This window comes from Hemitrygon akajei, chromosome 9 (assembly GCF_048418815.1).
Source record: "Hemitrygon akajei chromosome 9, sHemAka1.3, whole genome shotgun sequence".
Lineage (NCBI taxonomy): Eukaryota > Metazoa > Chordata > Chondrichthyes > Myliobatiformes > Dasyatidae > Hemitrygon > Hemitrygon akajei.
Genome location: NC_133132.1, coordinates 115,512,784 through 115,529,853, shown reverse-complemented (window position 1 = coordinate 115,529,853; position 17,070 = coordinate 115,512,784). Strand labels below are relative to the sequence as shown.

The following is a 17,070-nucleotide window of genomic DNA, read 5'->3' as shown; positions in this document are numbered from 1 at the left end:
CATAAAAGTGGCACATGCTTTTTAGAGATCCAAAACATAGTAAGAATAAATGAAAACTATAATTAGTGTGCAGAACTTCCATTGCTTTTCAATGTATTGAAATTATGTAGGAGTTTTAGTAAATTACAGCTTACTAACCAGCATTTAAGCAGGCTGCTTGAATTGACATACGAGGCGCATAATTGCCAGTGAAGTAAGAAGTATCTATATCAATTCCATGTATGACTCCAGGCACACCCAGCTGGATAACACACCAGTCGTGACCTATGAAATACAAACATAAACTGAGGTATGAAAGTTAGGCTTCATTATGCTGGAGGTAAGAAAAGTTAAGAATATGCTCAGAATCAAGCACAATTTGAAGGATTCGACTTTTTGAATGATGGGAATTCCTGGAAAGCCAGTATTAAGGCACAACTTCCTGTCTGAAAATAAAATTGGCCACTTGAAAGCCCAACTCACTCTATTACATTATTTACATATTAGAGGAAAAATCTATAAAATTGTCCAATTCTGATCAATTTTAATTAATAAAAAATGTTCAAGTAGACGTATGTCTTGGAGGGCTTGTGATAAACAAAGTACAATTGTTCAAATTTACTTCCAAAACTAACTGACTAATGACTGCAGCTGAACACCATAAAAGAGATCTTAGCACTGCTAATCAGAGATAAATTTCTATTACATTCAAGTCAAGTAGAAAAAGAGTCCTTCAAGAAAAATGCAGTGCAGGTCACTGACAAATAAAAATATGGAGAGTAAATTTAACCCTTTAAAATGGTGTACGTGGTTGGTTAAGAAGTATAGAAATTACTGGCCTATTTCTGCTAAGCAGCACACTTCCAATTTGTTTTCCGGAGAGTGATTGTTGAAAACTCTTAGAGAAGCTCTGTTCCTTCAATTTAAGTGTTTCTATATCTCATTTGAAAAGAACTGGAACCATCATCTCAGAACTGTACAGCTGTATTTTTGGGTCAGAAGAAACTTCCTCCTGGTCTGACAAATAAACTGGCAAAAATGGGTCTCAACTTTCTACTCTCATTGTTCTTTTCTGCAGCATTCACCACCCAACCAGGAGCTAAATTTATCAATCAGGACAAGCCTCCAGGCAGGGAATCAGATTAAATGAAAACATGCACATTGTGGAGATTTAGGTTTCAGGGAAACTTCATAACTCCTTTACAGTACAGCAAAAGAATGCCAGATGATGTTAGACATCAGGATGCTGGGGATGTGAATGTAGAGTTAAGGAAGATAAAGAAAACAAAATTGTCAGCTGATGATTTGAACCCTCCTCAGGAGCGATGCACAACCTCCGACTGTCTTACGTGCTCAAGAGTTCAAGGTAGGATTGGAGTCATGGCAACAGGCTCATCAGGGCACAGTGTGCTTGCCTTCCATCAACCACAAATTCTCCTCTTACTCACATTAATGTCTCTCCAGTTAATCTCTCACATGCACACTATGGATAGTTTAAATTTCCCAGTTAATCTACCAACCCACATATCTTCCAGATATGGGGAAGGAAACTGGAACATCCAGAGAAGATCAATCCAGTCACAAGAGGAACCTAAAGAAAGTACTCAAGAGCAGAATTGATCTTGGGATGCTGGTGTTACGGCGTAGTGGCTCTCCTCGATGCACTACTGTGCCATCCTTGGGTTTATTCACAGGGACAAGAGAGAGTCTGTCTCTTCAACCAGTTTCCACCCTGAACAGCCTGAACAATTAGCTTCTGCCATAATATGAGGCATCACCTTGATTGAAGCTTTCAGAAACCATGATCCAGATTCAAAAGCTGTCATGATCAAATGTCCATTTGAAATGCAGTCATACTGTGCTTTACCAGAAGCAAAGAGCTCTGCTGTATTGATTGAAGATATTTTATATTTTTAATGCTGAATAATATTTCTTCTCCGACTTCAAAACACTAGATCACACAGTACTCCATCGTGCATTTAACAGATGACTGGAGCATGAATCTTTATTCCCGATTCTGCCTGTTCTTTGTCTTTACACTCTGTTAGTGCCTACCCAAATGGGCCATAAGGGGCAATCTTTTCTCTCACCTGTACTTTCTAGCATGTTAGCTGCAAAGTCTAAAGCATTTGTCATGCTGCTCTCCTTTAGATTAAATAAGAGTTCCTGTTTTATCAATTAAATATACAGTATGTTATAGAGTTCTACCTGGTAAGATTCTAGTAGGATATATAGATCAGTTTTAAATATGTATATATTCTAGATTTTGACCCACCTGGAATTCGCTTTCTCCTAGTTTCCCATCCATCCATCCATTTGCCAAAATTTGTAAATTCTTGAGACTTCCATTGTGGTGCTTCAGACTAAAAATATGTTTTAAAAATTAAGATATGCAGTCTGAGTGTGTGGTATTCAATACATTTCCCTTGTACCCGGCTCTGTTCACAGAATGAAGTTACCATCTTTAAGAACTGTTTGTCCAACGGGTGTCAATTGCCTGCTCCTATTGTAGTGAATGGCTGGTGGACAGATGTCAAAGGTAGTCTAGGGGAGTACCCTCAGAAATTTTCTCCAATACTCCCTCTAATCAGCGGCATACAGAACAACAAAATCTTCATCTATATTAACAAGGAAGTATTGATGGGCATGGGGCAAGGGAATATCACTCGGGCAGGCTGTTCTCCCGAGGTAAATGTTCACCGAGTTCAATTTTAGTTCTGTGAGCACAGGATTCAAGCCAGCACCAGAACAGCATTGACTCTCCAATGTGCTTTTCTCAAAGATCAGGTAAGTTATCCCTAGTGTCCAATATTCACCATTCAGTCAGCATCACAAGCACATTTATTTGTTGCCACGCTCTAGATTTTGCTTCTGATTTCTCACCTAAGACTCTGAACAGAGAGGCAATTGGTAGTTTACTCTGGAGTCACCTACAGAAAGTGTAAGGATGGGAGATCTCCGAAGGACATTAGTAACACAGGCAGATTTTTGCAATTTTTTTTGCAACTCGATGTTATTGATGTTCTTGTTAAGTCCAGGTTTGTTTCAGTATTTGAACTTAAATACCTGTACCTGGTTTCACCAGTATTTTTGTTTCCCTCATCTGTTTCCACCTGTCACCTATGAGTCTGTGTCTTAACAATCCCCTCCCCGCATCCCCTACTATCTGTGTATCGATGTATCATTCCCGCATCTTGTCTGGTTCCACCTATCACCTACCAGCCTCTGCCACATCCCTTCCTCTCACATCTATATATTGGCTATTTTCCCTCTACAGTTTCAGTCTTTATACAGGGCGGGGTGAGAAACGTCAACTAGCTGATGTTGCTTGACACACCCCACCCCCTCAACCCCGAGTTCCACCAGCAATACTTTTCTACTTCAGATTTCAGCATCTGTCAGTGGTGGAATGTAATCCAAATCTTTGGATCAATGGTCCAAATCTCTCACTGCTCTTTCATTAACAGTCACTATGCTACTGTACCCAGTATTACTATGTGCACAATATTACATTGATGTCCATCGAACAAAAATGGCCGCTATGTTTTCTACACTAAATATACTTCTGTGACTGTTGTTCCAATTTGATGTTTACGTTTTTGTTCAGTGCTGAGAAGTTGCTACAATGTCAGAAGTGCAGTTCTCTGAATAAGATATCATACTGAAATATTCTCTTTTTGTTCCAGAGATTTACTAAAATGCTAAAAGCTCCGAGGAATATTTTTCTTGTTAGAACTTGGGAAATAAATCATTGTACAGGCGGAACATTCCTGAAATAACTGAGAAGTTTGGAATGCACACCTTTAATATATGCCTCCAAATTTTTGGTCATCTGGAAACTGAATGACATTCAGATTGTCTCTGTTACCATCACACTGTGCTCCTAACAGTGTGGACAAATGGAATTTGTCTTAAACCTACCAGTTCAAAGATGCAAAGATGTAAGTAGATATGCTGAAGGAGGAACAACAGGTGGGATGCAAGTTTTAGGCACCACGATGGTGTAGTGGTTAATGTAATGCTTCAGACAAAGTTAGGAATCCAAAGGTTGAACATGGTGTGACACAATCGAGGAGTGAATACAGGCCTGAAGCTGTTGTATCTGAATGTGCGCAGTATACAGAATAAGGTAGATGAACTTGCAGAACAGTTGCAGTTTGGCAGATATTATATTATAGGCATTACGGAATCATGGCTGAAAGATTATAACTGGGAGCTTAATGTCCAAGGATACACATCGTTTTGGAAGGATAGGCAGGAAAGCAGAGGGTGCGGCATTGCTCTGCTGTTAAAAAATAAAATCAATTCATTAGAAAGAGGGGCCATAGGATCAGAAGGTACTTAATCATTGTGGATAGGGCTAAGGAACTACAAAAGTAAAAAGACTCTGATGGGAGTTATATACAGACCTCCAAACAATAGTAAGCATGTGGCCTACAAAGTAAATGGGAGATAGAAAATGCATGCCTAAAGGACAATGTTACAATAGTGGTGGAGGATTGGTGCTGCTTTACAGGAGGGGGAATTTCTGGAGTGCCTACGAGATGGCTTTTTAGAGCAGCCTGTGGTTGAACCCACTAGAGGATCGACTATTCTGGATTGGGTGTTGTGCAATTAATTAGAATTGATTAGAGAACTTAAGGTAAAAGAACCCTTCGGGATAAGTGATCATAATATGATCGAATTCACCCTGAAATGTGAGAAGGAGAAGCTAAATTCAGATGTTTCAATATTACAGTGGAGTAAAGGAATTTACAGAGGCATGAGAGGAGGTGGCCAGAATTGATTGGAAAAGAACACTGGCAGGGATGACAGCAGAGCAGCAATGGCAGGAATTTCTGAAAGCAATTTGGAAGGCATACGATACATACATCCTAGGGAGGAAGAAGTATTCTAAAGGAGAGATGACACAACCATGGCTAACAAGAGTGGTCAAAACCAACATGAAAGCCAAAGAGTGTGTATATAATAGAGCAAAGATTCATGGAGGTTAGAGGATTGGAAACCTTTTCAAAACTAACAGAAGGCAACTATAAAAGTCATTAAGAAGGTATAGATGGAATATGAAAGTAAGCTAGCCAATAATATTAACAGGAATACCAAAAGTTTCTTCAGATACACAAAGTGTAAAAGAGAGGTGAGAGTGGATTTTGGATTGCTGGAGAACATTGCTAGAGAGGTAATAATGGAAGACAATGAAATAGCGGATGGACTAAATAACTATTTTGCATCAGTCTTCACTTTGGAAGATACTAGCAGTATGGTGAAAGTTCCAGGTGTCGGGGGGGGGGGGGGGCATGAAGTGTGTGAAGTTACCATAACTAGAGAGAAGATTCTTTGGAAACTGAAAGTTCTGAAGGTAGGTAAGTCACCTAGAGCTGATGGTGTATACCCCAGATATCTCTGGTGTATATCTCTGCAGCTCGCTGTCCTAGTAACAAGACCTTGGTGATGGCAGGGTATTCATTGGTCTCACAGCTTGAGGAAGAAGCTGTTACCCAGTCTGCCAGTCCCAGTCCTGATCTTGATGGGGGATGAGGGAGACAGGCATTGGTGATTTTTACTATCCTCTCTGGGGTCTTGCAGTCCAATGCCTTACAACATCCAATGATTCAGCCGGACAAGACGCTCTCAATGATGGTCCTGTAGAAAGCTGTTGGAATGTTGTCAGAAAGTGTAGACAAATGCTGTGGCTTCTTGTCTAATGAGGAGGTGTTGTGGGACAGATAGATCATCCATTAAGTGCACACCAAGGAACTTTGCGTTCTTTACTCCCTCCACAGCAGAGCTATTGATGTGCACTGGAGAGTGGTCAACCTGTACCTTCCTAAAATACACAATTATCTCTTTTGCCTAGTCTACGTTAAGACTCCGGTTGTTGTCCTCACACTTGACAAGCTTCCTTACATCCTCTCTGTATGCCAACTCATTGTTGCTGACGAGGCCAACCACTGTCATACCATCAGTGAACTTGATGATGTGGTTTGAGCTGAGTCTGGCAGTGCAGTCATGAGTTAGCAAGATGACCAGCAGCAGGCTGAGTACACATCCCTGGGGGCAGGGGGGACCAGCAGTGCTCAGCAAGATATTGCTGCAAGGGTGGATTTTCTGCTAAAAAGTCCTAGAATCAGTTACAGAGAGGGATGTTGAGTCCCAGTGAGGACAGTTTACCCACTAGCCTCTGAGGGATGACCATGTTAAACTTGGAACTGAAGTTGATGAACAATATCCTGCTGTCTGAGGCACCATTTTCTTGGTGGGACATGAGAAAGTGGAGGGCCGAGGCTATGGCGTCGTTAGTGGTCTGGTTTAAGTGGTAGTAAACTGGAAAAGGTCCAATAAAGCATTTCATTAATGTTGAGGTTAGTGCAACTGGGTGGTAATTGTTTAGGCCTGTTGCCGTCCCTCCCTTAGGAACCAGAATGATGGTAGCTGCCTTGAAGCCTGCAGGGACAAAGAACTGTTGTAAAGAAATGTTAAAGGTGTTTGTTAAGACGCCTTTTAGATGGGCCACACAATCCCTCTGCACCTGACCACAGCTAGACCCAAAACTTTCTGGGCTTTACCCTAGCTAGGATCCTCCTCGCCTCAGCTGCGTCCAGACAGGAAGCCTGTCCCTTGGTGGCGGAGGGGTTTTCCTTGATGTAAGACCATAAGAACATAAGATATAGGAGCAGAAGTAGGCCTTCAGCCCATTGAGTTTACTCCGCCATTCAATCATGGGCTGATCCAATTTTTCCAGTCATCCCCACACCTCTTGATGCCCTGGCTAATCATGAACCCATCTATCTCTGCCTTAAATGCACCCAATGACTTGGCCTCCACAGCCGCTCATGGTAACAAATTCCATAGATTTAATACCTTCTGACTGAAGTTATTTCTCCACATCTCTGTTCTAAATGGACATCCTTCAATCCTGAAGTTGTGCCCTCTTGTCCTAGACACCCCTACCATGGGAAATAACTTTGCCATATGTAATCTGTTCAGGCCTTTTAACATTCAGAATGTCAATGAAAGTTATGTCATTCATTGCGTCAAATTGTGCATAGAAGGAATTCAGCCTATCGGGAAGGTTGGTGTCACTGTTGTTGATGTGCAGGGTGAATTTGCACTTCCAGATCGAATACAGTGAATTCTTATGGCCAAAGGAATAAAGCCGTAAACTTTTTTCTAATCAGGGAGCAAATTTAGAAATTAGAAGTTCAAAGGGATGTGGAAATCCTACTGCCGGTTCTCCAAAGGTTAACTTGTAGGCTGAATGTTTAGTAAGGAAGGCAAATGCAATGTTATTATTCACTTCCAGAGGCCTAGAATATAAAAGCAAGGATGTAATGCTGAGGCTTTATAAGGAATTGGTCAGATGACATTTGGAGAGTTGTGAGTAGTTTAAGCCATGTATTGAAGAAAGGAAGAGTTAGAATTGGAGAGGGTCCAGAGGAGGTTAACTAGAAAGATCCCTGGAATAAAAGGTTGATGTATTAGGAACATTTGATAGCTTTGGGCCTGTATTCACTGTAGTCTAGAAAAATGAGGAGAAATCTCATTGAAACCTACGGAATATTGAAAAGCCTATACAGAGTGGACATGGAGAGTGTATTTCCAATAATGGGAGGGTCTAAAACCAGACAGCACAGTTTCAGTATAGAAGGATGTTCCTTCAGAACAGAGCTGAGAAGGAATTTTTTTTGATAGCGGGTGGTGAATCTGTGGAATTCATTGCCACAGAAGGCTGTGGAGCCCATGTCATTGGAATTGAAGGTTTTCAGGTTGTTGATTATTTAGGGTGTCAAAGTTTATGGGGAGAGAGCAGGACAGATAATAAATCAGCCATGATCGAAAGGCAGAGCAGACTCGCTGGTCCAAATGGCTGAATTCTACTTCTATGATTTACTATCTTATTGTAATGCAGGGCACAAGCAGTAAACGGATTACTTCAATGTGCAGCCATTTCAGCACCTGTAAAATAAACCAATATGTTCCGTGCTTTTCACTTACCTTCAAAAGATTCTCTGCAGCTGCAAACCAATCATCTGTTGCAAATAGGACCTGGAAGACAGAAAGGTTGAAATAGCGAATTTGTCCCTAGTGTAGATAGATTTTTTTTTAATCTATCAACAAGGGAAGAGACTGAACAGGGAAAGTCATTTTCCTGTAGGTGGTGGGAAGTATCTGCCAGAGTCCCTGCAGAATGTAACTAACAATCTGCTAGAGGGACTCAACGAGTCAAGCAGCAATTAAATATTGATGTTTCAGATGTAGTGCTTGTCAGCAATGCCTTGCCTCCCATAGATGCTACTCAATCCATTGAGATCCATCAGCAGACTGATGCTTACTCCATATTCCTGCATCTGCAGTCTCCATTCCAGGCTGCTCTCATTATAAGCACTAGAACTTTCTAGGAGAGTCTTGGAAAAGGTCACATGTAGACTAGTGTCTTGAAGTTAGCGGTGAAAATCAAACGGACCAAAATAAAGAAAGGAAAAAGCACAAAAAATGGTAAAGAGAATTGAAAAGGGTTAGGGTTCGGGTTAGAATTCAGGCTAAAATAATGGTTTAAACTAATACAGCAGGGGGATGGGAATCAGTATGATAGAGCTGAGGATGAGCCAACAGGTTTACAAGTAGATGATGGGTGTAACATGAACGTAAGGAAGGACAAACCAATGATTGGGTACAAATGCAAACAGTGCAAGGAATTAAAATGTACCACAGAGGCAACATTTAAAAGGGTGAAGAATGCAGGACTGAAGGTGCTGTATTTTAATGCATGTAGCATTCAGAATAAGGTGGATGAACTCGTGCTGCAATTAGAAATTAAAGGGTATGATGGTGTGGGCATCACTGAGTCATGGCTGAAAGGAGATCATAGTTAAGAGCTTAACATCAAAGGATATACTTTGCATTGAAAGGAGAGGCAGGAAGGCATAGGTGATGGTATGGCTCTGTTGAGAAGAGATGGAATTACATCTTTAGAAAGAGGTGTCATAGGGTCAGAAAATGTTGAATCTTTGTGGGTGGAGTTAAGAAACTGCAAGGGTAAAAAACCATTTTGGGAATCATACATAGGCCTCCAAATAGTAGCCAAGATGTGAGGTTGAGATTGCAAAGGGAGCTGGAAAGGGCATGTAATGGAGGGCTTCAATATGTAAAGGAATTGGAAACATCAGGTTGGTGTCAGATCGCAAGATGGGGAATTTGTTGAATGCTTATGAGCTGTGTTTTTAGAACAGCTTGTTTCATGAGTGTGGTAACTTCTACTTTACAACAGGACCACTCAACAATTTCATGGCTAAAAGAACATCTTTATCAGGGACGGCAAATGATATTTACACTACAGAGGCTTACAGGTACCTCGTGCGGCATGGGTATTGGGACTACATACAATGCATACTGGAAATAAAATCCCGCCAACCCCAGAACCCACCTCTTGTTACCAGCAGCTTCCCAATTAGTATTAACTTATTGTTAATAACACTCACATTACAACAATGAGCTGCTAGGGGAAAGGTGATTTTAGATTGGGTGTAGTGTAATAATCCAGATTCTATTAGGAGCTTACAGTAAAGGAATCCTTAGGATTCAGTGATTATAATGTGATTAAATTCATACTGCAACTTGAGAGGGGGAAGCATAAGTCAGATATATCAGTATCGCAATGGAATAAAGTACATTGCAGAGGCATGAGAGAGGAGCTTGCTCAGGTGGATTGGAGAAGGATACTGATGGGGATGGTGGCTGAGTGGAGATGGCTGAAGTTTCTGGGAATAGTTCACAAGGCACAGGATAGATATGTCCTACAGAATAGGTTGTTCTCAAATGGCAGTGGTAGGCAACCATGACTGACAAGAGAAGTTGAGGGCTCAAAAAAAGCCAAGGAAAGGACATATAATGTAGCAAAAGTGAGTGAGAAGTTGGACAATTGGGAAGCTTTTAAAATCCAACAAAAGGCAACTAAGAAGGGAAAAGATGAAATATGAGGGGGAACTATCCAATAATATAAAGCAGGATGCTAAAGGATTTTCAGTTTTATAAAGAGTAAAAAGGAGGTGAGAGTTGATATTGGACCACTGAAAAATGATGTTGGCGAGGTAGTAATGGGAGAACAAAGAAACTGCAGATGAATTGAACAAGTACTTAGCTTCTGTCTTCACTGTGGAAGACACTAGGAGCATGCCAGAGGTCTGTGAGTGTCAGGGAGAGCAGTGAGTATCAATGCTATTACAAAGGAAAAAGTGCTAGGCAAACTCAAAGGTCTTAAGGTGGATAAGTCACCTGGACCAGACTGATTACATCCCAGAGTTCTGAAAAATGTTGCTGAAGCAATAACAGATGCATTGCTTATGATCTTTCAAGAATCACTTGATTCTGGCATGGTTCCAGAGAACTGGAAAATTGCAAATATCATTCAACTCTTTAAGAAAGGAGGAAAGCAAAAGAAAGATATTTATCGGCCAGTTAGCTTTACCTCAGTGGTAAGGGAAGTGTTGCAGTCCATCATTAAGGACGACGTTTCAGGGTACTTAGAGACTAATGATAAAATAAGTCAAAGTCAGCACGATTTTTGTAAAGGGAAATCTTGTCTGACGAATCTGTTAAGAGTTCTTCGAGGAAGTTACAAGCAGGGTGGACAATGGAGAGGCAGTGGATGTCATTTACTTGGATTTTCAGAAGGCATTTGATAAGGTACCACGCATGAGGCTGCTTAAGAAGATAAAATCCTATGATGTTACGAGAAATATACTGGCATGGATAGAGGAACGGCTGACAGGCAGGAGGCAACAAGCGGGAATAAAGGGGGACTTTTCTCGTTGGCTGCCAGTGACTAGTGGTGTTTATTGGGACCACTGCTTTTCACACTATTTGTCAGTGATTTGGATAATGGAATTGATGGCTTTGTGGGAAAGTTTTCAGATGATACAAAATAGGTGGAAGGGTAGGCAGTGCTGAGGAACTAATGCAATTGCAGAGGACTTAGACAAATTGGAATAATGGGCAAGAAAGTGGCAGATGGAATATATTGTTGGGAAATGTATGATTATGCATTTTGGTAAAAGGAACAAAAGTGGAGACCATTATCTAAATGGGGAGAAAATTCAAACATCAGAGGTATGAAGGGACTTAGGAGTCCTCATGAAAGACTCCCAGAAGGTTAATTTACAGGTTGAGTCTGTGGTAAAGAAGGCAACTGCAATGTTGGCATTTATTTCAAGGGGACTAGAATAATGGTGCATACTTCCCTGAAGGTGGAATCTCATGTGGATAGGGTGGTGAAGAAAACTTTTGGTTTGTTGGCCTTTATAAATCAGAGCATTGAGTATAGGAGTTGGGATGTAATATTAAAATTATACAAGGCATTGTTAAGGCCAAATTTGGAGTATTGTTTACAGTTCCGGTCACCGAATTATAGGAAAGATGTCAACAAAATAGAGAGAGTACAGAGAAGATTTACTAGAATGTTACCTCAGTGGTAAGGAAAGTGTTGCAGTCCATTATTAAGGACGACGTTTCGGGGTACTTGGAGACTAATGATAAAATAAGTCAAAGTCAGCATGGTTTTTGTAAAGGGAAATCTTGCCTGACAAATCTGTTAAGAGTTCTTCAAGGAAATTACAAGCAGGGTGGACAAAGGAGAGGCAGTGGATGTCATTTACTTGGATTTTCAGAAGGCATTTGATAAGGTACCACACATGAGGCTGCTTAACAAGATAAAATCCTATGATGTTACAAGAAATATACTGGCATGGATAGAGGAACGGCTGACTGGCCTGCTGTGTTCCACCATCATTTTGTGTGTGTTGTTACTAGAATGTTACCTGGGTTTCAGCACCTAAGTTACAGGGAAAGGTTGAACAGGTTAGGTCTTTATTCTTTGGAGCATAGAAGGTTGAGGGGGGACTTGATACAGGTATTTAAAATTATGAGGGGGATAGATAGAGTTGACGTGGATAGGCTTTTTCCATTGAAAGTAGGGGAGATTCAAACAAGAGGACATGAGTTGAGACTTAGGGGGCAAAAGTTTAAGGGTAACATGAGGGGGAATTTCTTTACTCAGAGAGTGGTAGCTGTGTGGAATGAGCTTCCAGTAGAAGTTGTAGAGGCAGGTTTGGTATTGTCATTTAAAGTAAAATTGGATAGGTATATGGACAGGAAAGAAATGGAGGGTTATGGGCTGAGTGCGGGTCAGTGGGATTAGGTGAGATTAAGCGTTCAGCGCGGACTAGAAGGGCTGAGATGGCCTGTCTCCATGCTGTAATTGTTATTTGGTTATATGATTATAAAAACAAAGAAATAATGCTGAAGCTTTATAAGAAACTAGTCAGGCCCCACTTGGAAAATTGTCAACAGTTTTGGGCCCCATATTTCAGAAAGGATGCATTGTCATTGAAGAGAGTCCAGAGGAGGTTCATGATGATTATTCTGGGAATGAATGGGTTAACATATGAGGGGCATTTGCCAGCTTTAGGCCTGTAATCAATGGACTCTTGAAGAATGTGGGGGGTTCTCATTGAAACATACAGAATGGTGAAAGGACTAGATAAAGTGTATGTGGAGAGGATGTTCCCTATGGTGGGGGTATCCAGAACCAGAGGGCACAGCCTCAGAATTGAAGGACGACCTGTTACAACAGAGTTAAGGGTTTTTTTTTTAGCCAGAGAATGTTGAATCTCTGGAATGCTCTGCCACAAACAGCTGTGGAGGCCAAGTCCGTAGGTATATTTAAGGCGCAAGTGGATCATTTTCTGATTGGTCAGGGTATCAAAGAGTATGATAAGAAGGTAGGTGTATGGGTTTGAATGGGATGTGGATCAGCCATGATGGAATGGCGGAGCAGACTCAATGGGCTAAATGGCCTAATTCTGCTCCTATAATCTTATGGGCTAGGAGCACCACAGTGTGTGGAGTTAACTTTCATTTATTAGGTGCTTTCAGTGTGGCATCTGTCTCACATAGTTTCACCCTTCTTCTATGCTGGAAATAATTTTATAATGAAAGCACCAGCAATAACTTAGAGTGATCTGAGGACTCAGAACATCATTAATGTATCTCAAAACAACACACATAGTAGTGCAATATTGTATAAACTGTGGCCAACTCATCTAAATCTTGTCATTCAAATTATCTTGGAATTTTATAGATCATATATTGATTTGCTGTTTGTGAAATTTAGAGTCAGACAACAATTTAGAATCAGACAACACAGAAACATGTCATTCTGTCCAATAATCCATGCTACTGTCAGTTACCCATCCAACTAATCCCATTCAATCTAACATTGACAATTTAATTCAATCATTGTATGAGGCTAACTCATTAGGAATGGTAGAATGAACTGGCGATGAAATTAATGGTATTTGTACCATTCTGACGCTGATTATCTTGATTTTGTGAGACTGGGATCATAAACTCATCAAATGTTCATTACAATAGAAACAACCCATGTCTATGCACCATCTTTAACGTAATAAACTATTCAGAAAAAGAAACTGAGCCACAGGCAGATAACTAAAAGCTTGAACAGAGTGCTAGATAATAAGGAATGTCTTAAAGTAGAGAAGTTGGTGCCAGGTGGAAGGATCTCACATTAGAAAAGACAAAAACAGTTACTGTGGACATCAAGAAGAAAAAAAAGAAATGAAATCTACTCAAACATATGTGACATGCTTTCTTTTGCAAAAAACATTGTAAGTCATTACCTTTTACACAATTATTGTAAATAATTACTGATAATAATTCCTCTATTAACATAAATGCAATGAATTCTGTAAATTTTCAGCAATAATATAAGCCTGCAAGAATTTCCATTCTCTATCATCACATTTGAATGCATCAATTGGCAAACTTTCCCTTGTTGTCTACTGACTTTGGTTTTATTAAAATTCTTGGCACTATACTCAGCCAACATCTGCTGTAAAGTCAAAGGCATTCAAAATCATCATTTTTCTGGAATAAGATTGGTTTTATCCTCATTTAGATCATTTGTAAATAGTTCTGGGAAGAGTGAAACCCAGTGTAGGTTATATGGTGAATGTGCACGTTGAAAAAAATTGCTGTTAATTTCAGTTATCATTTCCCTGATGATTGACAGAGCATCAATTTGGATGAAAAGTTATTAGCCTGAAACATTAGCTCCTCAGATCCTGAAACAGAAGATTGAAGGTACTGGAATCTGGAGCAACAATCAATCCACTAGAGGAACTCAGCTGGTCAAGCAGAATCTGTGGGTGGAAAGGAATTGTTGACATTTCACTGTTGATGAAACTTGATGCAGGGTTTCGACTAGAAACAACGGCAATTCCTTTCCTCTTACAGATGCCACTTGCCACTTGACCTTCTGAGTGTCTCCTACAGATTGCTTGTTTCTCCACAGACCATGCCTAACCTGCAGAGATTTCTTTTCTCTCATTTTCTGGTTTTGTTTCTGACTTCTGACATCTGCATTATTTTTATTCCTTTTCTGTTTCTGTCAATTCCACCAGGGCAATTTTCATATGGTCAATAATTATCAATGTTATCATTGATCTAGAACAACTTCACAGAAAATATGGGGTGCCTCATTCTAGGACACATGCTTCATTCTTAGAGCCTTTTCCTCATCTTTGCTGTGTGGGCTCATTGTCACAGCATAAATTGGATTATCTAAGTATTGGCACCTGTGAAGATAAACTCAGAAGGTTAATTCTCTTAGCCCAAATTTGCCAGAGCTTCAGGCTTATGTTTGATCCTCATGTTAATTTAACACTTATCTAAATTCAAATGTTGGTAGAAAAATTGCTTTATTGTCAGAAGTGCTTATTTTTTGAATCAGATATTAAACCAAGATACTTAAATATTAAAAATTCCATTCCACAAATTGACCTATCCAACGTTCTAATAACATATTACTTAAAAATTTATTCATTGATCTGACATTAAGCTAAGTAGTTGACCCATTTCTCTATACAGCAATAAATGCCCTTCCAAACTGTTCCAGTTAAATCACTTTGGGAAATTGAGGACATGGAAGCATCTATGTAAATGAAACTTACAGCGCAGAATAGGTCCTTCCAGCCCTTTGAGCCATGCCGCCCACCAATCCCCCGATTTATTCCTAGCTAATCAAGGGACAATTTACAATGACCAATTAACCTACCTACCAATATATCTTTGAACAGTGGGAGGAAACAAGGGTGTCCAAAGGAAACACACATGGTCCCAGAGAGAACATACTTCTAACAGGCAGCGGCAGGAGCTGAACCCAGGTTGCCTGTACTGTAACGTGGTGCTAACCACTACACTACCATGCTGCTCTAAGCCCTTCCAAAATTCATTTGTGCCATGTAGCTTACCTTTGCTCCAGTTATTTCACAAGCCAGGTCATTCATATGGACAAAGTCTGGAAGTTTTTCTATGTTGCTCTGGATTGGACGAGCTGCCATTCTTCAATCTATTCTAACAGATTAAATGCTGTTTTTATTTTGTTTGCTGAAATACAAAGATTGTGACAAAGGAACCTTTTAAAAATGCATGGACACTTTCTGGCTGAGCATGACTCTTAGACAACCCTCTCCATGAAACAGTTTTTCACCTTAAAAGTAGTATCCACGTGCAAGCTTTCTTACCTAATATGTCACTTTCCACAGTACTTTACAGCTGTTACTAAGTTTTTTCTTTAACTCTTTAGTTATGCATTAACCAAAATATGAAATGCATTGCAAATATAAGCTGTAATATTCAGCAGGTGCTGTTCCAAGAAAAATAGACTTCAAATAGTTTTTTCCAACTTTCTATAAAAGTAGGTTGCTTATAAATCTAAATAAAAGTAAAACAAAGGAACAGAATTAAAGAAAGGTTTTGCATCACTCAAAATCCTAAAGAAAGAAAAATCACATCACAAATTCAAAGCCCAGTGTCTAGTTATATTTGGATATTTGCAAATTGCAGGTCCACTGACTCTCGATTAAGTTGTTAAGTTGAAACTTGCAATTGTACATTTGATCAATGACTTACCAGTTTTCCTTCTGACAAGCTAGTTTGCAACTGTACCAAACAGCCAGTGAGTTTAAAGTGCAAAAAAAAAGTTGAACAGCAAAACTGTAAACCTGCAGATTGAACTTAAGATCACAAAGTTTATGACCTAAAGGTAGCTAGCTGCATTATTGAGCATTTCAAATTTCTAAATGGAAAACAGATTAGTTTTCTCATACAGGTTCAAAATGTATACCCAGGAATTGAATGGGAACTTGTTCTGGTAATAAAATGGCAGTTTTTGCCAAATCTGAAAACACCAATAAAATCTACTATGATAGAGTGAGTTATCTATCAAGGTCTTGAATGGCAACCTTTGGAGCTATGAGCTATTAGTGTATGTTGATAACATTACCACAGATAATTGGGAGTAAATGTTCTTCTAATACATCTTCAAGTCTACAAGTCTACATACTACCTTCATCAAATGATATGGTAGTAGCTTTGTATATGATAGGCTTACACAATACATAAATATTTTGCTTACACATTCAAACACAGAAACTTCCATGATGCTAGGTCCCTCATTTTCATCAAATATTTTAATTAAAGTTGTGTGATATTAAAATTTCTCACCAACTGCCCAATTACAATGAAGAGGCAATTTCTCTGCAGCAAGATTCTTGCAGGGTTAATTTATCATTTAAACCAGGAGACTGTGATCTGCACAATACCAGTCCTGACTGATGGTAACTGTTCAAATATTTCTGAAGCTCTTTGGAAGTTAGGGTTGAAATAGAAGAACTGGTGATATCTACATCTGATCAGCAGTAGCCAGAAACATCATGAAATTTGGTATTTTCTTGCTTTAAGGAATTATTAACATTGGTTCACAGATTGAGAGGTCTGTGACCTGTGGTTATTAATTCACAGATCTCTCAGTCATACAATAGGCAGACAGCAACATAATTTCAGACAAGTAAAAGTTACTTAGCATCATTTTTACACAAAAAAAAGTTTTATCTAGGCTGGGAAGAGAGAATATCACCAAGTTCACTGTTTTAACAGATGTACTCTTCGTTGAATTTTTAAGGATTATGAAGTTCTAAGTTGCAAACTTAGAACTTCTATATGCAAGTAATTAAT

General features: G+C 39.6%; 1 protein-coding gene across 7 annotated transcripts in view; it reads right to left on the bottom strand.

The window, feature by feature from the left end:
- allc (allantoicase) overlaps positions 1-16,575 on the bottom strand; it is a 41,914-nt gene extending 25,339 nt beyond the window's left edge. Inside the window, exons 1-5 of one of the 7 annotated variants that reach the window (XM_073056847.1) lie at positions 16,561-16,575; positions 15,306-15,441; positions 7,975-8,025; positions 2,255-2,342; positions 139-264 (exon numbers count right to left, since the gene is read on the bottom strand). In XM_073056847.1, the coding sequence (XP_072912948.1) occupies positions 139-264; positions 2,255-2,342; positions 7,975-8,025; positions 15,306-15,395 (355 nt within the window). In that variant the 5' untranslated portion in view covers positions 15,396-15,441; positions 16,561-16,575. Of the gene's footprint in view, positions 1-138; positions 265-2,254; positions 2,343-7,974; positions 8,026-15,305; positions 15,538-15,578; positions 15,597-15,966; positions 16,151-16,560 lie in introns of those variants that run through there. The other 6 variants (XM_073056849.1, XM_073056845.1, XM_073056848.1 and 3 more) reach the window with 6 other exon arrangements.
- Between the last annotated feature and the right edge of the window lie 495 nt (positions 16,576-17,070).